Source organism: Larus michahellis, chromosome 2 (assembly GCF_964199755.1).
Source record: "Larus michahellis chromosome 2, bLarMic1.1, whole genome shotgun sequence".
Lineage (NCBI taxonomy): Eukaryota > Metazoa > Chordata > Aves > Charadriiformes > Laridae > Larus > Larus michahellis.
The window spans coordinates 67,031,196-67,050,066 of record NC_133897.1 but is presented as its reverse complement, the minus strand read 5'-3'; the positions used below and the strand labels follow the sequence as shown (position 1 = coordinate 67,050,066).

Sequence of the window (18,871 nt, the reverse complement as noted above, 5' to 3'; positions counted from 1 at the left end):
CCAGCCTCAGAGGAATTGTTGAGAAGTGAGGTAAGGCACTCTCGCTGAGGCAGAGCACGTAGGACTGGTGAACAGTTTCATGCTTGGATTCCCAGCTGGCTGTGCAGTATTTAAAAACAAGATCTATGCTTGCTCACACAGTAGAACCTGTCTTAGGGTATGCACGTTTAGTTTTCAGATTTTCAGGCACTTTGAGTATCTGATCCCGATGTTTTCTTCTTCTATTTTTTTTTTCCTTTTAATAATTTTTGGCCGGCTAAACAATTTCATTAGCATCAGGAGAACTTCTTTTTTGTTAAGCCATATGGCTTTTTGTTAGGAGCAAATGCCTATTTATTAATTTTTGTTTGTTTTGTGCAGTGTTAAAAATACCATGGCATTCGGGTTTCATGTTTTCTGGTCTGTGTTTCATTGTTGAAGGCAGGCCAGCCTCTGATTGAAGTGCAGTGTTACGGATGCTTGCTGTCGTCTCTAAGTAGACTATTTTTGAGCTGCAAATGGGAGCTGAAAGTTTTCCAAAGTCAGGATGTTATAACTGAATCTGCTTTCCCTTCCAGACGTTTCCATGCAAATGGGTTGTGGGAGGTAACAGCTTAAAAGGTTGCAGGAGAGATACCTTCTGTACCTTCTTCCTCGCTTCCCAAAACCAAATGTAGTGTTCAAAATACTCATTGATGGGCTGTTTTGATGTGGACCTTATTCCTGAAGGAAATACTAGCTTGTCAGCTCTTAAAATTATTTTATTCTGGCTTTATATCCCCAGTCATTTAAGGAACTGTCACCATTTTTTAACATATATGAACATCAAGTGCTAATATATGAAGAAATGTCTGAAACTGTGGCAGTCTAAAAAGTCAGATTTTTGAATCTGGCATCACCTGTGTCTTGGTCTAGCACTTGGCCATGATGTGGGGAAGTTGTGGTCAACTTCCACTGATTCTTGAACAAAAAGAGACCAGGTTAATGCTCCTCTTTATATTTCCAGTTGCCTGGGACAGAAAGGAAAAAAAAAAAAGCAACTTTCAACGTAGATAAAAGTCAATAAAGTATAATAATTTTTCTGTTACTGAAAAAACAAACCAACTTAGGATTTTCGAGTTCATTGACTGTCTGAGCACAATTAGCACTAAGTTTGTGACTGTAGCAGGATGTAATTACATCAGGGCAACACGTACCTCCTGTTGCTATTTGTGCTGAAATGTCTGGTCAAACCACTACAGAATTTCTGAACGGAAGTCACTGTCTAATGTCTGATTCTCTTTGTGTCTTCCAGCTTGCAGGGTATTTTTGGGTTTGTGTGTTAAGCTACAAACATGCAGAGTCATAACATTGATGTGAGAAAATCTACAGTGCAAACAGAAAGCGAGTATTGCCGTGTTTTTCTTCTTGTGTAGGTTTTGTGCTAAGTACCAGCCCGTGTTCTGCAGACTGCTGCTCTGCAGCTCTGCTAATACGCTACTGTTTGTAAGTTATTTTGATGAATGGTTGCAACTAGTCTTAAAACAGACTTGTTTACCAAGGAGGAGAAAGAGGGGGTTTGACATCTCATATTTTTTTACAAGATCCTTTTTTTTAGTAGTTTTTGCTCTTCCAGGTGAAGGAAGAAGAAAGGTGCAATGACCAAGAAGCGACTAATGTTGAGCAGAGTTGTGCAAAGACTCCAATGGAAAATCAGACTTGAGACTGTCATAGTCAGGTTTTGAGCAGAAGAGCAGAAGGAACGAAGACACTGAAAAGCTTTTATTTGAGTATGATTAGTCCTGGATAAGGGAGGTTGAGCCTAAATATCTGGCTAATCTCATTGTTATGTAAATTACTTTGCCTCTAGTAAAGTTCCTCAAAGAGAAGCAACAGAAAGTTGTTTTTTTTTCTTTTGAATGCACTTTACAAACTCTTTCTACATCTGAATAATTTCAGGAGTATTCTGTAGAAATTATCGTTCATTGGCTGACTTCTGATACGCTGTACTAACAGGCGTTTTTTACGTCTAGTTGCTGTCACTTCAGAATTAATACACGATATATATTGCTGAATGAAGCAAGCTGTTCCTTGAGAAAAGTGAATGCTGTTTTCTAGCATGCCATTTATTTATTTAGCAAATGAAGATTGGTACAGTGTCTTTATGAAATCTACTATCATTGGTAGAGAACAGCAGCACCATAGGGCATTTTTATATTACCATATTAAAAAATAGCATTTAGCAACCCACCCCTAGCCTAGTGTCTGAACAGAAGTGATGGTGTCTTTCTGAGAATTAATTTCAACAGCAGAATAAATAAGTGCTCTTTCAGATTTTAAGAGCAGTTGAAAAATACCAGCTTTTCCTCTTTGTGGTCAATTGCAATTTACACACACTTGACACTGACTGTTACTACATTAGCAACTCCTTGTAACAAGCTCAACTGTAAGTAAGGAGCTTGCTTTTAGGAGGTTTGTTGTCATTGGATACGGCAGTACTGATTTACATTACTGGGAAGTGCTATTTTTACCGCAAGTCTGCTTCAGCCTCTGGCAATACCAGCTATTTCAGCGCAGTTCCTGCCTCCTGCCCCTCCACTTGCCATCTCTTTTGTCACACAACCAAATGCTGCCATTTGTTTATTTCTGCCTCCCCAAATTGCTCTGTGGCACTGCTCACCCCTAACCCGCTCGCTCCTTTGTGCTGAGAGCAGTTGTGCTGTCCTACTAGGCCGTATCCTCCATATTAACAAGGTGAGCATTTCCTGCCTTCCACGCCTCCCTGGCTTAGCTTTGGGCTATTTCAGGAAAGATATCAGTTTATTTACTCCTAAATCCTGCTTTGCTGTGTAGCCAGTGCTGCAAGAACAGGTTTGCTCACATGGCTTTGCAGATGTCAGGAAGACCTTGGGGACGGACTCTTTATCAGGGAGTGTAATGATAGGACGAGGGGTAATGGTTTCAAACTGAAGGAGGGTAGATTTAGATTGGATATTAGGAAGAAATTCTTCACTATGAGGGTGGTGAGGCACTGGAACAGGTTGCCCAGGGAGGTTGTGGATGCCCCATCCCTGGAAGTGTTCAAGGCCAGGCTGGATGAGCAGCCTGGTCTAGTGGGAGGTGTCCCTGCCCGTGGCAGGGGGGATGGAACAAGATGATCTTTAAGGTCCCTTCCAACCCGAACCAAACTCGGATAGAGCATGAAGTTGGGCTTTGTGAGATAGGTTGGGAAATTTTTGCTGCACGCAGCCTCTGTATGCTGTACTGTCCAGTTTCAGGCAGTGTCGATGCTGCCTCTTGCAGCAAAGCTTCATCTAGCTTAACAGTGCAATGTTTGCTCTTGCATGGTGAAGCCAAAGGCCAGACATACACCAACAGGCTGCGATCTGCCAGCTGGCAGCACATGGCATTGCAAAGGAGCAGAGCCACGCAGAGCGTTTGTTCCATCACCACTGGCAGCCTGCATTGGAGCCACTGCTGCATCATGTGGCTCCCTGGGAGACTCACGCTGTTGCTGTGATCCCACAGATTTTCCATCATGTGGCATGCGGAGTCCTGCAGGGGAAGAAAGCTGAGACTAGAGGGTTGCCCCCTTTGGTGTATTGGTAGCTTGTGAAAAATGACCCTCACACATCTTAGAGGAATGGACTGGAACTTCATTCAGCAAACGGAGGTTATAGCAGAGCAGCAGCAGAATGGCTCAGGTGCACTCTCCCCTTTTTCCTCTTTCTTCCCCACAACAAATTGAAAACTCCATTTCTTTTGGGCAATAAAACCCTGCCTTTCTGCACAGATAGTGCTCTTTTCTCCTCTGGGACAGGTAAGAGGCAGCTATCTGCCCAAGATAGGCTGTTTTCTTTCTTTTCTACCCCAAAAGTAAGAATAAATACAAGAACTACCTCTCTTCCCCAAGTGAGTGGGTGAAGTTGAGAAGCTGTGGACAAAAATTTGCTTTTCTATTCTGTGTGGCATCCTGGAATGTAGGAGAGCAGTGATGGTGTATCCGTGCGATCAGTCACGCATAGTCATGCACGCACTATTGCATTATTGCAAACGGCATCTGCGTATGTAGTGAGGACAAGGCAATTGCACAGCCCAAATAAGAGGGAAGGACCATTACTGTTGTACCTGAGTGTCCGGAGATTAGGATGTGGCAGAAGTCATGCTGATGGTGTAAACTTCATTCAGCCCCTCTCACAGCCTCCTGAAGCATGGGCCTGCGATGTGGGGGCAGGGGCAGCTCTATTTCCCCCTGAGATGCCATGCAGACACTCAATGGGTTTCTCAGCGAGCTGAAACTTTCAGACTGTGCGTGCAAACGGCTGCTGGTTGAGATGGAGGGGAGCTGACAGCAGTTGTAGCTTTTCCCCTGCCTAGGGCAGGCGCTGGAGGAGTGAGACGTACTTAATTGGAGAGGGCACTAGGCGCATTCAGGGATGCTTGCAGACCCTGAATGACAGTGATGAGGCGGGGGTCCTGGGCCACTGCACACCTCTTCTGCTCATTCCCTAGCTTCACCCTTGTGGTGGGTTAACCTTGGCTAGGTGCCAGGTGCCCACCAAGCCACTCTATCATTCCCCGTCCTCAACTGGACAGGGGGAGAGAAAAATACAACAAAAGGCTCATGGGTCAAGATAAGGACAAGGAGATCACTCACCAATTACTGTCACAGGCAAAACAGACTCAACTTGGGGAAATAAATTTAATTTTATTGCCAACCAAAATCAGAGTAGGATAATGAGAAACAAGAACAAATCTTAAAACATCTTTCCCCCACCCCTGCCTTCTTCCTAGGCTGAACTTCACTCCCAATTTCTCTACCTCCTCCCTGCCAAGTGGTACAGGGGCACAGAGAATGGGAGTTGCAGTCAGTTCTTCACACATTGTCTCAGACGCTCCTTCCTCCTCATGCTCTTGCATTGCTCCAGCATGGGGTCCCTCCCACAGGAGATGTTCCTCCACGTACTTCTCCAACATGGGTCCTTCCCATGTGCTGCAGTTCTTCAAGAACTGCTCCAGTGTGGGATCTTTCCATGGGGTGCAGTCCTTCAAGAATGGACTGCTCCAGCGTGGGTCCTCCATGGGGTCACAAGTCCTGCCAGCAAATCTGCTCCAGTGTGGGCTTCTCTCCCCATGGGTCCACAGGTCCTGTTGGGAGCCTGCTTCAGCCTGGACTTCCCCACTGGAGGAGGGGAAGGAGGTCACAGCCTCCTTGGGACATCTGCCTCCTCTGGTGTGGGGTCCTCTGCGGGCTGCAGGTGGATATCTGCTCCACTGTTAACCTCCATGGGCTGCAGGGGGACAGCCTGCCTCCACATGGTCTTTACCATGGGCTGCAGGGGAATCTCTGCTCTGGTGCCTGGAGCACCTCCTCCTCACCCTCCTTCTTCACTGACCTCGGTGTCTGCAGAGTTGTTGCTCTCACATAATCTCACTCCTCTCTCCTGGCTGCTGCTGTTGGTGCAGCAGTTTTTTCCCATTCTTAACTATGTTATCACAGAGGCGCTACCACTGTCACTGATGGGCTTGGGCTTGGCCTTGTCCAGTGGTGGGTCTGTCTTGAAGTCGTCTGGCATTGGCTCTTTTGTACACAGGGGAAGCTTCTACCAGTTTCTCACAGAAGCCACTCCTGTAGCCCCCCTCCTGCCTTTTCCTCCCCCCACGGCTACCAAAAGCTGCCACGCAAACCCAATACAACCCTGAACGCCCTTGTCCCAGGCTGTACTCCTCCATCTGTCCACCCCAAATTCAAGCCCTTTCCAAGGCCTTGTGTCTGAAGTTTCCATTCTCTTCTGTCATTCCATGTCTTGGTCCAGCCTCTTTTTCCTACCCCCTTCTCATCTGACCAACATCTCTGCTCCTCTGATGTCTCCTCATCTTTCCTCTGGGGCTCTTCATTGCCCCTTCTCACTTGCGTGACACTATCCCCGTTTCCTTGCCAAGCTTTCTTTGGTTACCCCACGAACATTTAGGTCTGTGCTAGCCATGTGCCTTTTTTCCAGTCCCAGCCTCTCCTCTGGAGAGAAGCCGGCACTCCCACAGTTGCTGCTTTGCATTAACCCTGGGCTCCGAGAACCTCAGTGCAGCCACAATACTAAGGTTTTGTGGAACATCAAGTGTTTTGTATACTTTTATGTTGCATTCTTGTAGTACCTTGGTGATTTGCAGGTTTTCTCTACTGTTTTGTCCAAGCTACTGGACAGAGGAGGACGTACACTTTCTGATTTTTTGAAGACCAGGGCTCTGGAACATGCAAAGGCTATTGGAGCATGCACTAAGTTACCCAGTCAGTATTGCAGGCTGTTGAGTTCACAGGTGGCTTCCTAGCCAGAATTACTTTGGCAAACTCAGCACAGCATGTGACACAGCTAGTGGTGTGCTTCTAGTGCTTGATGACTATGGTGCTGCTGAACTGCATGTGTCTGTAAGGGTTCCCTCAGTGATTATTCTTTCTTTGGGGGAGTAGACTCTTTTGTAGTCTGTGCATCTTCTGACAGTGTGTATTTTCTCCTCCACATCTGCACTGCACTATGGGGTCACTTCTAAAACCCAGCTAATTTTCTCCATGGGGAACACATGACAAATATCCATTGCACATTAAATTCCTATTCAGATATTTTGTGTCATCCCTGAATTGCCCTTCTGTCAACAGCAAGCAGGTAGTTTGACCTGCCAGGTTTAGGAGGGTCCCCAACCACGTCAGGACAGATTCACAATTAAATTGTGATCAGTTGCCCAGAAAACACTGATAAGCTTAAAATCAGAGGAGGAGGAATGTTGGCTGCCTGCAAGCAAGGTGCCAGTTTTATTACCCTCAGAGTTCATCGCCCTTCCTAATTAAAATCCCAAACAATCCCACCAGTGCCTGCATCTGTAAACTTCCCGTAAGTGTGATGTAAGGTGACTCGGTGTGATACGGGAACATGCGGCTGGTGCAGGCTGTTTGCACTGAGCACGAATGACACTATGGGTTCAGCAGTTGTTTTCCTTCTCGGATTATTTATTTACATTTTTAGAATGACCTTGGGTGGGGAATGACTGTTCATTCAGCCCCATGTCCTTGCTTGCACTTATAGGCAGGGACTCTCTTTGGAAGGTCCGTAGGATTGTAGACCTGTTTCATGCTCTCAGACACGTGACATGAATTACAGAAAAGTGTGTGTTTCCATAGTGCAATGGGGCAGTATTGACTGAGGCTTTTGGCCACTCTTCCCATATGGGAAGAGAGGGGGCTGCAGCATTTGGCTTGCAATAAATAGCATTGTGTACTTGTATCCAAAATACAAATTGTGCTAGCTCCCTGCCTGAATGTTTGAGAAATGAACATTAAGTCCTACCCTGCTGCATGGGCCTGACTGCATTTGATGAATTGGAGTCAGTGCTGGCAAAACGTAATTGCTCATAATTATGACAAATCATGCACAATGCTCATACTGTGAACTACAAAGCTTTTGTCTGCTACCGCTTATCCATCTGTTTAAAAAGCTCTCCTGTTAAAGTGCATGAAGCTTGGAAACAGCCTTCAGGATGTGGTTGTTCACATTTTGTCGAGGGCACTGAAAAAAAATTCGGTCTGTTTGAAGAACTTGCTTCTATTCCCTAGAGTTTCTCCTGCTGTGGAGGAGCAGGAGCTGGACTGCAGGACAGGGGAAGGCTCAGCAGTACAGCAAGATGAAAGCAAGGATGGCTGTTAAAAGGAAGTCTGAGCATTTGATCTATGTCCTTGATAAAAATCCCTAGTGATGTTCATCCTTCCAGTAACAGCTGCAGGCATGTCGTTTCCCCTCTTTCTGTATTACTGGACAATCTGTCTTTCTGGTTTTTTGGTTTTGCATTTTTTGCAATAAGAAGTGGCTTCTTGCATCTATCAATCAGAAGTGTTTGTTTCAGCAGATGCTAAAAAAGTGTAGATGCATGAGAGAGCAGGCTGCGTGTTACTTCACCTTGCATGAGCACAAAATGGCACGCACAAGAAATAACTGCTGGGATGAATTGCCTTTGTTTTCTATGCACTGTATTACTTTGGTTTATGGTCAGTGCTGTCAGCATGTGGCAGTCATGCATACAGAGCACCGCTGAGTCAAATATGCTAGTTGGATATTTTAAAATCTTGGATACCTTCATAGCCACAGGCATTTGGAGCTGTAATTGCTGAGATAAGAGTGCTGCAGTTTGTGGGTTAGAGAATTTGATCCTCCCTTCCAAGTACAGTGCTGCACGTCTTGGCCAGGCGCGCTGTCTGCCCTGGTCAAGGGGAGTCCCAACCCACTGTTGAGTGTAAACCCTCACTGAAGTAGGTGGGATCCTCTGGCACGGCAGGTCTAATCACAAGCCAAGTTCTTCTCAATAAATACTCCTCCCTTCTTTTCTGTCTTTTAGTGTCAAGATGGTGCTGATGTGGACCAGTGGGGACACGTTCAAGACTGTTTACTTCATCTTGAATCAGGCCCCTTTCCAGTTCTCCATCTGCGGACTCCTGCAGGTTTTTGTGGACATCGCTATCCTATTGCAGGTTTACTTGTACAGCTACTACCCTCAGAAGCCTGTGTCCCACACCGCGCACCCAGCCAGCACCAAGGCCCTCTGAGGCACTTAGCTGGACAGGTTGCAGGTCAACGGGGCTGCGGAGTCAGCCATGGCAGCTCCTCTTCCGCTTGTAAATACTCCTGTGTTGCCGAGTTGAAAGCAGAAATGAGAACAAGGATTGAAAATCTGGCTGCTCTTCCAGCTCGGGAGGTTTTATTTTAAATAACTTGCTCTCTCTGTTTTCAGACTTAGCTGTACAGAACTGTTTTTGGTGGGGGGAGGGGCACTTTATTTTTGCATATGTACCTATGAGCCTTATCAATTCACAAATGTTTGTATATTTAATCACAAGGGCTGGATGGTTTGTGTTTTTAATGCTATTTAAAAATGTTACACCACAGAAATTATAGGATATTTTGTCTGGAACTTTTACCTATTTATATAATATAAAGTCTGTATATTGGCAGGAAGTTTGTGGCATATGCTAGCATTCAGTATCTCCACGATTTAGGAAGAAGTATTGAAGAGCAAATGCAGGAGCTTTGTCTTTTCCTTAAGCAGGTTTTCTGGTGAGCAGAGAAGGTGAGGGCAGGAGGCCCTGCAAAGAGGTGAGCAGCCAGAAACGAACTGGTCATACACGGTGTAAAGCATCAATGTACTTAAGAGTGAATGGCAGGTGTTCACCCCTGCTGCGGGATCAGTGTGGCGGGCGGACACATCAAGAAGATGATGAAGGGGTTCTGCGTACGGACAATGCTGGAGCCATGTTTAGAGGAGGCACAGCCAGTCAAGCAGGCAGCCAAAAGGAGGAGCTAACAGGAGACTGCAGGTAACCGGTAGTTGTGCTTTGAAACAACTGAGTTTGAGAATAGCCCGCCCTGCGCTCAGGGGGCAGCACTGCTCCTACACCTGTGCACAGGACAGAGCTGGGCTGTGGGACATCTTTCACAAACGAAGGGGCCAGCAGATCTGTGTTGCCAGTACTGCCAGGCAAGTATTTCTAGATGGCCATTGAGCCACAAAGGTAGAAGCAGCTCCACTTCCATCACCTCAAAAAGGGAAGTGAAAAAGTTTGAGACAGAGAAAAAGCCATATCCTATGGAGTAGGACTAGCATCTGACAGCTTGATTTGTTGAGGCGGAGATTCATGTTCATGTTGTTTAATGCCAAACAAGAACCAGTTTATATTTTGGGGTGCTTTGTGCATTGACCCAACAGGGAAGGAGTCCATGTTTTCCTTTTTCTGTTGCTTTAGATCTTCTAGGCTCTTAGAAGGACCAGCAGCTTGTACTTAGACAGAGGGACTGAGAAAGCTGAAAGAGCAGAGAGTTTATTTATAAATGTAGATGTTGTCTGTAATGGCTGTTTGCCAGCGTAGGTCACCGTGCCCTTTCTGAGAACTGCACATGTCTAGCAGCTGCAGGTGGCGTGGACCCACAGGGGGCTGTGACCAAGCCCCTGGGCTCCTGCCAGTTGCTGTCGTGAAACCGCCCTGGTTGGTATGAGACAACCATAGCAAGACGCTTAGTCCCAGGAAAAGCTATGCCTGTGCTGATTTCTTCTTCATGAGGCTCCCTCCCTGCTGCCGGGTGAATCCCGTCTGACCACAGGCAAGGTGTTAGAGCTGGGACAGATTTATGAGAATCATTTTTTCTCCACGATTAGCCTGAGAGCTTATGTTTTCTTACCGATTGCAAGTCTGAGGTTTAATAACTTCCATGTGTAAATCAGATACTTCCCCTACTTTGTTCTATGTGGTAACCTCATGATTTGAGTCTGGACTGTCTTCATTGGTGGCAAACTGTCCTCTGGAGGGGGAGCATCAGCTGGCTGCAGCAGTGGTTGCATGATGCTTGGTTGGGAATGTCTGTCATAAGACAGGGAAGAGTGGTCTGTCCCTGTCTGCTTTACAGACTCGTGCCCCTCTCACCCCCTCACTCTCCAGGTGGCCCAGGCTGACACTGGGGCTCCCACTGCACATGCATTTGATTTTGGAGATGACATGGTGGTGGTGGAGGGCTGAGGCCCAAACTTGCGGATAGAAGTCCTGCCCTGGGGCTAAGCCGTCCTGCCCTTCAGAGGGGGCACTGCTGGAGGCGGAAGAAAGGGCGTCCTCAGGAAGCCCCTGCTGCCCTGGCAGATCCAGTCGGATCTGCATGAGTAAAGCAGAGCCGAGGAGAGCTGCTGTTTCCAAGGGCTGGGCAGAGAATGCTCTGCTCAGGCACTGGCTCCATGCTCTTTGTTTGATACCATCCTCTTTCAGGCCTGAAGTGACCTTACAAAGACGATGTACCCAGCATGGCAGACTATGAATGTTTTGTTCTTCTCTTTTCTCCAATATTCTGGTTGTGTTACAGGAACATCTGGGCTTTTGTCTTTTTCAATTGAAAACTTACTTAACAACTGGCTTCTCCGGTATGCTGCTTTAATGAGGATTGTATTTCTACTGTATGCAAACACACACTTTCTTGTGTGTTTTAATGGTCTGAAGTTTTTTTTTAAATACCTTGTAATGATAAGATTTTTGTATATGGTGGTCTTTTTCTAATATTCTATGAAACGGGGATATAAGAAAGAAATAGCTCTTAAGAAATATACTTCTGTATGCTATTGCTTCACCTGGGAGTGCATGCTTTTGGCCACCTCTTTGGCTTTGAACTACAGGTATTACTGAGGATAAAACAACTGTTGTTTTTTCCTTTTGGGACTCTTCCCTGAGCAGATTTTGAGTCTGTCATCAGTATCCAAACCAGTGAGCTCTGCAGACCAGTCTCATTCACACCAGAGCTGCAAATGCTGGGAGAGAAGCCAGTGAAACCATGTCTAAAGTTATTTTCTGTATGTGGCATTTAGCAAGGTAGGACTCTTGGCCAGGAACTCTTGAACTTCATCTTGCAAGATGCTTTAGGGACAAAATGTTACAGAACTTTGTTTTTGTTCTTTAATTGTCAGGAATTATCTGTATCAATGATCACCTCAGAGAATAAGAAATCAATTACTTTAAATACATCTCTTTGAATGTATGACACATTTCATGGAGTTTATTTTCTCTGTCAGTTGCAATGTTTTTTTTAAATAAAAATTGCCTATTATATATAAATTGCAGTGTTGCTTTGTTTTGTTCAGATGCAAGATGCATGCTTCTTAACTCTTATTATAACTTACCTTGTCTAGAGGATTGTCTGTAGGAATAATTCGCATGCTTTTTCCTCCTGATGGCTGGGTGAGCACAAGGCATAAATTGTCCTGAGGTCAGCGTGCACGGCAGGGATTCTGGATTTCTGTCCCCTGCTTTTCTATACATCCTGGGGTAAACTTACCCGCATGACCACTTAACTCTTTTATGCTTGTGATGCTCACAGTAAAAACACATTACTAGCAGACTATTATGTAGCTTTAAAAAAAAAAACACCTGTATTGTGCAAACTGCACAATGAGGTCAAAGACGGGCACAGCTGAGGGACATGCTCTTTGCAGCCTCTGCACGGAAGATGAGGAAACAGAGTGTGTCATCTCATGGCCAACCGCTGTGCCAAGAGGAGTCTTGACCTCCCTCCGTGTTGGTTCAGGACGTGAAGACAAGCCAACACAGTCAGGACCAGCCTTGTGGCCAATGTGTGGCTCCTGGGCCTTGCCGGGCTGCTCTGGCATGGGGAGATGGTTTGCTGTTGCTGCCTGCCGTGGCTGCAGAAGCTGGAAAAGGGGAGTCGGTGAGAAGAGAGGGCTGGGGACATAGGAGAGAACATCGGGAAGAGCAGGAGAGAGGTGGGAGAGACTGAGCTTACTCAAATAAGGGGCTGAAGGAAGTGGCTTCTGGAGAGGAGGGAATGAAAAAAACCACGACCTGGAAGGGCAAAGGTAGGTAAATCAGTGAAGTGGGGATAAAGGACGAGGAAAACGAGGGTGGTGAGTAAAACCTGCCAGCTCTGTTACAGTCTGCGGGCAGTGGAGACCACAGGGACCAAGCAGTCCCCACAAGAGCCGAGCCTGCTCATTGCTCACAGTGGTTGTACCATCTATCCCAAATAGTATTGGTGTTACCGGCTGCTGCTCTGTCACTCACTGAGGAGAAGCTAATGGTGGGACTGGCCCTAAATGAAACCATGTGGAGCCCCTTCAGTAAAGGGGAGGTCTCCCGGCCACCTCTGGAGGCTGCAGCCCTGGTCCTGGCCTGAGGACAGTGCAGGGCAGGCTGTGCTCTGCCCTGCGGCGCCATAGAGACACATTTCATGATGAGGGGTTTGGCTGCATGTATCGACATACGTAGTTAGATGCAACTACAACATTTTAAGACTTTTAAGAGGCAAAGCTCAAATTCGGCACTGGGTAGTAAAGCAAAAGTTGGCCCACAGCTGCTGTTTGTTAAATTTGGTTGTGATCCTTAGCTTAGGCTTGAGTTCAAGGGCCTGACTGGAAGGCTTCAAGGGCCTGACTGATGGCTGTAGCTTTTTGGTGGCTTTCTGTAACAGAAAGAAGACATTAATGTGTAAGTCAACAATATGCCAATAAATAAACTGCCTGGATACCTGTGCCAGCAGCTGTAAATAAGAGGCATGGACTAGAACAAAATGTGAGGCACACGTTGGAGCAGGGGCAGATCTCCCTGTAAACAGCATTGTAAATCAGCCAGGTCCCAAGCGGACGACAGTATCTGGAAATGCCCTGACAGCAAACACAGACATAGGCCTTCAGACCCCACACCCTGCCCCTTCTGTGTCCCAGTTTACATGGATTTGGCTCTCATAGGTGCTGGCTTAGCTGTGCTGGAAGACCAAGGGGCTTTGCTCAGCCTCAGATGGGCCATCAGAACCATGCTGGATTTCTTTGCCCATCAGCCCCTCCATCCACTTCTTTCCTCTTCCGCCCCAAAGCTTCGTCCTCTTCTAAGGCTGTAGCTTGTAGGCACTAAGCCCTCTGAGAGCCAAGGGTACTTTGCCCCCGTGAAGCATCTGCTGTGAGGCTGCTGTAGACGGTGCCTGTTCTGTCCCCATCAGTGTGAGACAGCAGCCCCCATCTGGCTTACTGCTGAGGGGAGGACACCAGTGTCATGTTTTTCTTACAATTAGTGCTCCTTCATAACTGAGGTTGCTATGAGGGAGGAGATGGCTGTGCACATGTGCTGTGTGAGCAGAAGGAGTTGTGTTTGACTTTGTGCCATTCCCTCTTACTCTGTGCCTTTACCAGTTACTGCATCCTTAGCTCTCAAACATAGTTACGGTTTTCAGATGACTGTTGTTGCCGACTGCCAGAATTTGTATGCCCAGGCCCATGGATGCTGCCACCAAGATGACCATGTAGAAGAGGCAGCTTTGCTCACATGCGTTTTGAGTTTCTGTCCCATAGCAAAGAAGAATATTTTTTTCCTTGGGGCTACAATCATGAAGCACTAGATTGTGTTTCAAAGAAACAGGTGTAACTACCCTCTGGTACCGGCACACATGCAAACAGCAGTGTGGCATTTATTATAATTAGAGCTAAATGGCCTTAAATCATGAGTGTGCTGTGTCAAAGAAAAAATAACAACCACCATACACAACAAAACCAACACTTCTCCAGTGGCTGATCAAAAGTAATAAGCATCACCCGTAACAACAGCTATGCTGCGTGAAACTTGCACTCCTCTGGGTATCTTTTATGTCTGCCAATGTGTGCATCGCAACTTAATACAGCTTCCAAAAATAATTTGTTTAAAAGGTTCCTGTTTTATATTTGTTTCTTCATCTGTCATCTCAACAGATAAAATGAAACTTATTAAATGCCAGGCCTTGACTAGCAGGCATAATGAGCGGGTTTTGTCACTTTATTAAAACTCTGTGCGTGCTGGAATTAATTATGTGCCTTTTGAAAAATATAAAGAACTCACTATTGTAGGACAATAGGAACTTGATGGAGCACAGCAATAATATGGTGTGTGTCATCACTCTGTTTTCCTACACAGCTGCTGAGCTGCAGTTAGCTGTCCCGGTCCTGTTTTTTTCATGCTGCGGGGTCAAAAGTGGCATTCATTCATGGTTATTTGCTAGCATTGCAAGTGTGAAACTCTTAATTCTGCAAGGATGTTTACTCCAACTAAGAGTAGGCCAATGCTGCTGATCACTGATGGGCCTCACCACCTCGAGGAGATGTATTCTGCATCCTCTGTGCATGATCACTGCATTCACACCACAGATGTAGCACTAAACAGTACCTGGTGTACAGAAACCAAAGTACCGTGAAAGGTGAACTTGTGTGTTCACCTGGTGAATCCGCTGGGTCCCATCTGAAGACTGAGTACCCGAATGCCACCATAAAATGCTCTGCTGCCCCTCAGTGCCTCGCCACACTTTACCCCCACACACCACTCTGCTGGTTTGCATTTAGCCGGCTGCAAAGCCGTATCCCTGATGCCAAACCTTAATATGCCTTAATGCAAGAAATGCCTGCCTCAGGGTTAAAAAAATAATAAAATTAAAAATCTCTCATGAGTCACAGCAACTCAGTGCTGGTATTGCTTTGCCAGGAGTCTGAGTCAGCCCACACACCATCCACCGGCCCTTGGCCCTCCTCTCCTGGCACAAGGCGCGGACATGCTCCCGGTGGTGCTGGTGGTCTGTGAAGGACAGGCAGAGCCCCGGCGCATGCAGCTGTGTTTGGTTTGCTTGTAGTTCAATGCAGCTGGGGGTCTGGAGACCCAGATGCAGCCTGCAAGGCAGGGGGGCTCAGTTTTGCTGCCTCCATCTCTTGCAGCACCCACCAGCGAACTGTGTGTGTGTAACACACCTGCTGCTCCAAGCCCAGTGACCCTGCTGTGCTGCTCGGCACAGGCTGGCCTGGCTATGGGCCGGAGAGGGCCAGGGGCATGGGATCTTGGCTGGAGCACCCGCACACATGGCTTCACATCAGCACGGCGAAACACACCTCCCTCCCACCCCCCAATCACCAGGGGGCGAGCATTCAGCAACAAAGCTTCTAATTTTTATTAAAATAAAGTGTAACCTTTTATTTTCCCTTGCTCCATTCCTATAAGGAATGGCTTAATATGGGAGTTTGCTAATGTAGGATTGGTGTTATGACATATGCTAAGGCAAAAAAACCCCAAACCCATCTTCAATGCTTTTTTTCTCTTTCTGGCAGGACGAGAATACGGAGGGTGACACTGCATGGCTTTAATACAAACGGGGGCACAGGTACAAGAGTTGTGCTCCATTTCCCTCCGTCCCCTGATCATATCCTACCTGTAGGAGCACTGAAAGGCCCACACAGCTGCTAACTTGGAGCAGCTGCACAGCTCCTCTGGGGAGCGGGCTGGAGAGCTCAGGGGGCTGGCATCAGTACACAAACAAGCCGATGCCACCATATGGTTCATTTTCCCTTTAAATTGACTTAAATCTCTTGAGAATTAGGAAAAAGAGCCAGAGCAATAATTCCCATTTTTAGATGACAGGATCGCCTTTTCCTTAGTAGGGGAAAGAAAAAAACCACAACAAAAACACCTACTCCTAACATAGGGCAGAGCTGCTGCGCCGCAGCTCGGGCCAGAGCCCACTGAAGGTGTCTCATTGACTTCACTGGGTTTGGGCTGCTCCTCTTTGCACTTGACGGCAGTCAATGCAGCCACTACTGCTGAGGAGGAGTATGAAGAGCTGGGAGACGCTGCTCGTTTCACATCACCCTCCCCTTCTTGGGCTGTGTGTAGTTCGGTTTTAGTTGTCTGTTGAACACATTTTTTGATACATGAGAGATGGAAATAGTTAACAGAAAGTGGCAAAATGGCATGATTTGTAAAGATATTTGTTATATTCAACTGTTAGCAAAGGGAAAAAAAAAAAAACAAGTTAACATTCAGTACCATAGTCAGGAAGATTGTCTATGTATATGTCTGTCATGGGGCTAAGATACAAAGCTTAGGGTGGTAAATAATGTGTATTTACTAAATAATGCATACTGCGCTAGCGCACAAGTTAAAGCTGGCAGCCGGCAGCCCCGGCTGCGCTGCCTGATCTGTAAAACAGACAAACCCAAGCCCCTGGGAAAGCTGAAGTGATGTTTCTGCCCTTTTCTTGCCCTCACACCTTGGCTTGTCTGAGGTTCGCGTTCCTTGGCAGAGCTGCTGAAACAAACCCCGTACACAGGGCACTGCAGCACGGGGAGCCCCCTTGTTCAGCCCCTCGCTCGCGGAGTGTCACCAAGCAGGGAGGAGGCGGCATGTTGGCTGCTCTGCCGAATGGCACCCCGGCACAGGCTGTGCTTCACCTTACGTTCTCCTGGCTGGCTATGTTCAACAGCTGCTCCTTGGGGGTTGCCAAAAATACTTGTTCAACAGAAAAGAAAAGCCCTATGAAAAGCGATGGAGCAGAGCTGTACTTGGTAGAGATTCTAGGGGCACTTTTCAGGGGGCCCGTGAGATCAAAAGTTGGTCTTTAGTGACAACCTTGTGTGTGTCTGACCCTCATTTATGCAGTTCAGGAAGATCTGCTTGCAGAACTGACCCCCCCTTGTCCACTGCTTCTTGTGCTGCTGAATATGTCTTCAGCTGTTCAGAGTCAACAACTTCTCTTGGCTTCCTGGTCGACCACGGGCTGACCGTCCTGCCCAGTAGCATTTGGTGGGAATGTGACACCGAGCCCCTGTGTACTGTCACCACCTGGGAGTTTGGTGCTCTCTTCTAGCTGGCGCATCTGCCTGCTTGCTGCTCGCTGCTGCTGCTCTTTCAGCTCACTGTAGGAACGGGAAAAGGTATGAAAGATGGACGTGACTGGGAAAGCCATCAGCAAAATCCCACTCAAGATACTGCTCAGGGCTACCACCTGTCCGGGGATGCTACGAGGCACCATGTCGCCATAGCCAACAGTTGTCATGGAGATCACAGCCCACCAGTAACTGGTGGGGACACTTGTGAATTCTTGCTTGGCTCCTAGTTCGCTCTCAGCCAAGTACACCAGCGGCGAGAAGAGGGCCATGGCGACGCAAAGGAAGAGCAGGAGGAGCCCGAACTCCCTGGTGCACCGGCGCACAGTGAGCCCCAGCGTCTGCAGCCCCAGCGAGTGCCGTGCCAACCTCATCACGTATAGGATGCGCAGAGCCCGCAGGAAGCGCAGCACCAGGCCCACTCGTTCCAAGTACTTGTTCCCAGCTCCCCCACTAGGCTTGCTGCTGTTTTTCGTGGAGACCATATCCACAATGAGAGAGATATAGAAAGGCAAGATGGCCAGGATGTCGATGATGTTGAGCGGGGTTTTCAGGAAAGCACACTTGTTCTCTGCCTGGATGGATCGCAGCAGGAACTCAAATGAAAACCATGCCACGCACACCGTCTCCAGCACAAAGATGTCATAGCACTTCCGTGAGCATTCACCCTGGGGGGAAGAGGAGCGGGAAACACAGAAAAGGGGGAAGAAAGAAGATTTAGCCAGGGAGCGAACCAAAGAAAGAGAGAGTGGCAGTTCTTAAAGGAAAGTACAACATGAAATCGATAAGAGAACTGCAAGGTGCCAAAGTAAAATCATCACTTCTAAGAGCAGCTGGAACAGATAACTAAACCCAGAGCTACTAACTACATGTCTGGCTGCAGGGCAGGTCAACGATGCTCAGGAGTATCCTGAGGCTGCCAAGAATTTGGTGTGATGGTATCAGCTGTCGGCCAGACAGCCCACTGCTGAAAGGCCGGTGGCTCATACCTCATGTCTAACCGAGCCCTTAACACCCTTTAGAAAGGATTAGTAGAGGATTCATGGATTTTAATAAATGGGTGACCCCTCTCTCCCTTCATGATCAATAATAAATTGCTTATAAATGGCTCATAAACACCTACAGCATTTTATATTACGTGCTTGGAGTCATCTACAATCTGTTATTCACAGAATATAGAACAGTTTTTATGTTCCAGTGAACATTTACTAACACGCTAGTCCTATAGTCAAAAGCTGATGTAAAGTACCGACAAATGTAGGTATTTCTAAAAGAAAAAGTACCACAAGAACAGAGGGAGGGTCCAGAGAGATAAGCATTTTCAGTTACCTCACCTGTAACAACTAATGACCACGATGCCCTCCCCAAGCTTTCTGAGGCACTGGAAGAGGTGCTCTTCCCTGCAGGCTCACTTAGAAAATAAGGAGAACTCCGGTTCTTTAGTTACGATGCCTGTAAACAAGCCAGCCTTGGTGCACTGGAACAGCAATAAACAATAATGCTGGTAATGGCTGCTCTTCCATTGTTAATTCAACAGCACAAGTACTATGGCAATTCTCTGCTACATCACTGCTAGTAACTCCGGCTGAATAATAATCAGCTTCTCTAAATAAACAGCTTTTGATGTGGACAATTATAGGGCTAGTGCTGTTTCCTCTGTTAAATGCTCATATAAAAGTGCTAATGCTCTGGGGGCTTTGAGTGGAAGGCAAATGTATAT

The 18,871-nt window shown here is 46.9% G+C and overlaps 2 protein-coding genes across 6 annotated transcripts in view; one reads left to right on the top strand and one right to left on the bottom strand.

Moving 5' to 3' along the window:
- SLC66A2 (solute carrier family 66 member 2) overlaps positions 1 to 11,581 on the top strand; it is a 70,673-nt gene extending 59,092 nt beyond the window's left edge. For both annotated transcript variants that reach the window (XM_074575783.1, XM_074575782.1), the window contains one exon: positions 8,338 to 11,581. In XM_074575783.1, coding sequence (XP_074431884.1) covers positions 8,338 to 8,545 — 208 coding nt within the window. In that variant the 3' untranslated portion in view covers positions 8,546 to 11,581. The remainder of the gene's footprint in view (positions 1 to 8,337) is intronic.
- A 2,013-nt stretch (positions 11,582 to 13,594) lies between these two features.
- The window catches only part of KCNG2 (potassium voltage-gated channel modifier subfamily G member 2), a 63,019-nt gene continuing 57,742 nt past the window's right edge, over positions 13,595 to 18,871 (bottom strand). For all 4 annotated transcript variants that reach the window (XM_074575781.1, XM_074575777.1, XM_074575778.1 and 1 more), the window contains one exon: positions 13,595 to 17,819. In XM_074575781.1, coding sequence (XP_074431882.1) covers positions 17,007 to 17,819 — 813 coding nt within the window. In that variant the 3' untranslated portion in view covers positions 13,595 to 17,006. The remainder of the gene's footprint in view (positions 17,820 to 18,871) is intronic.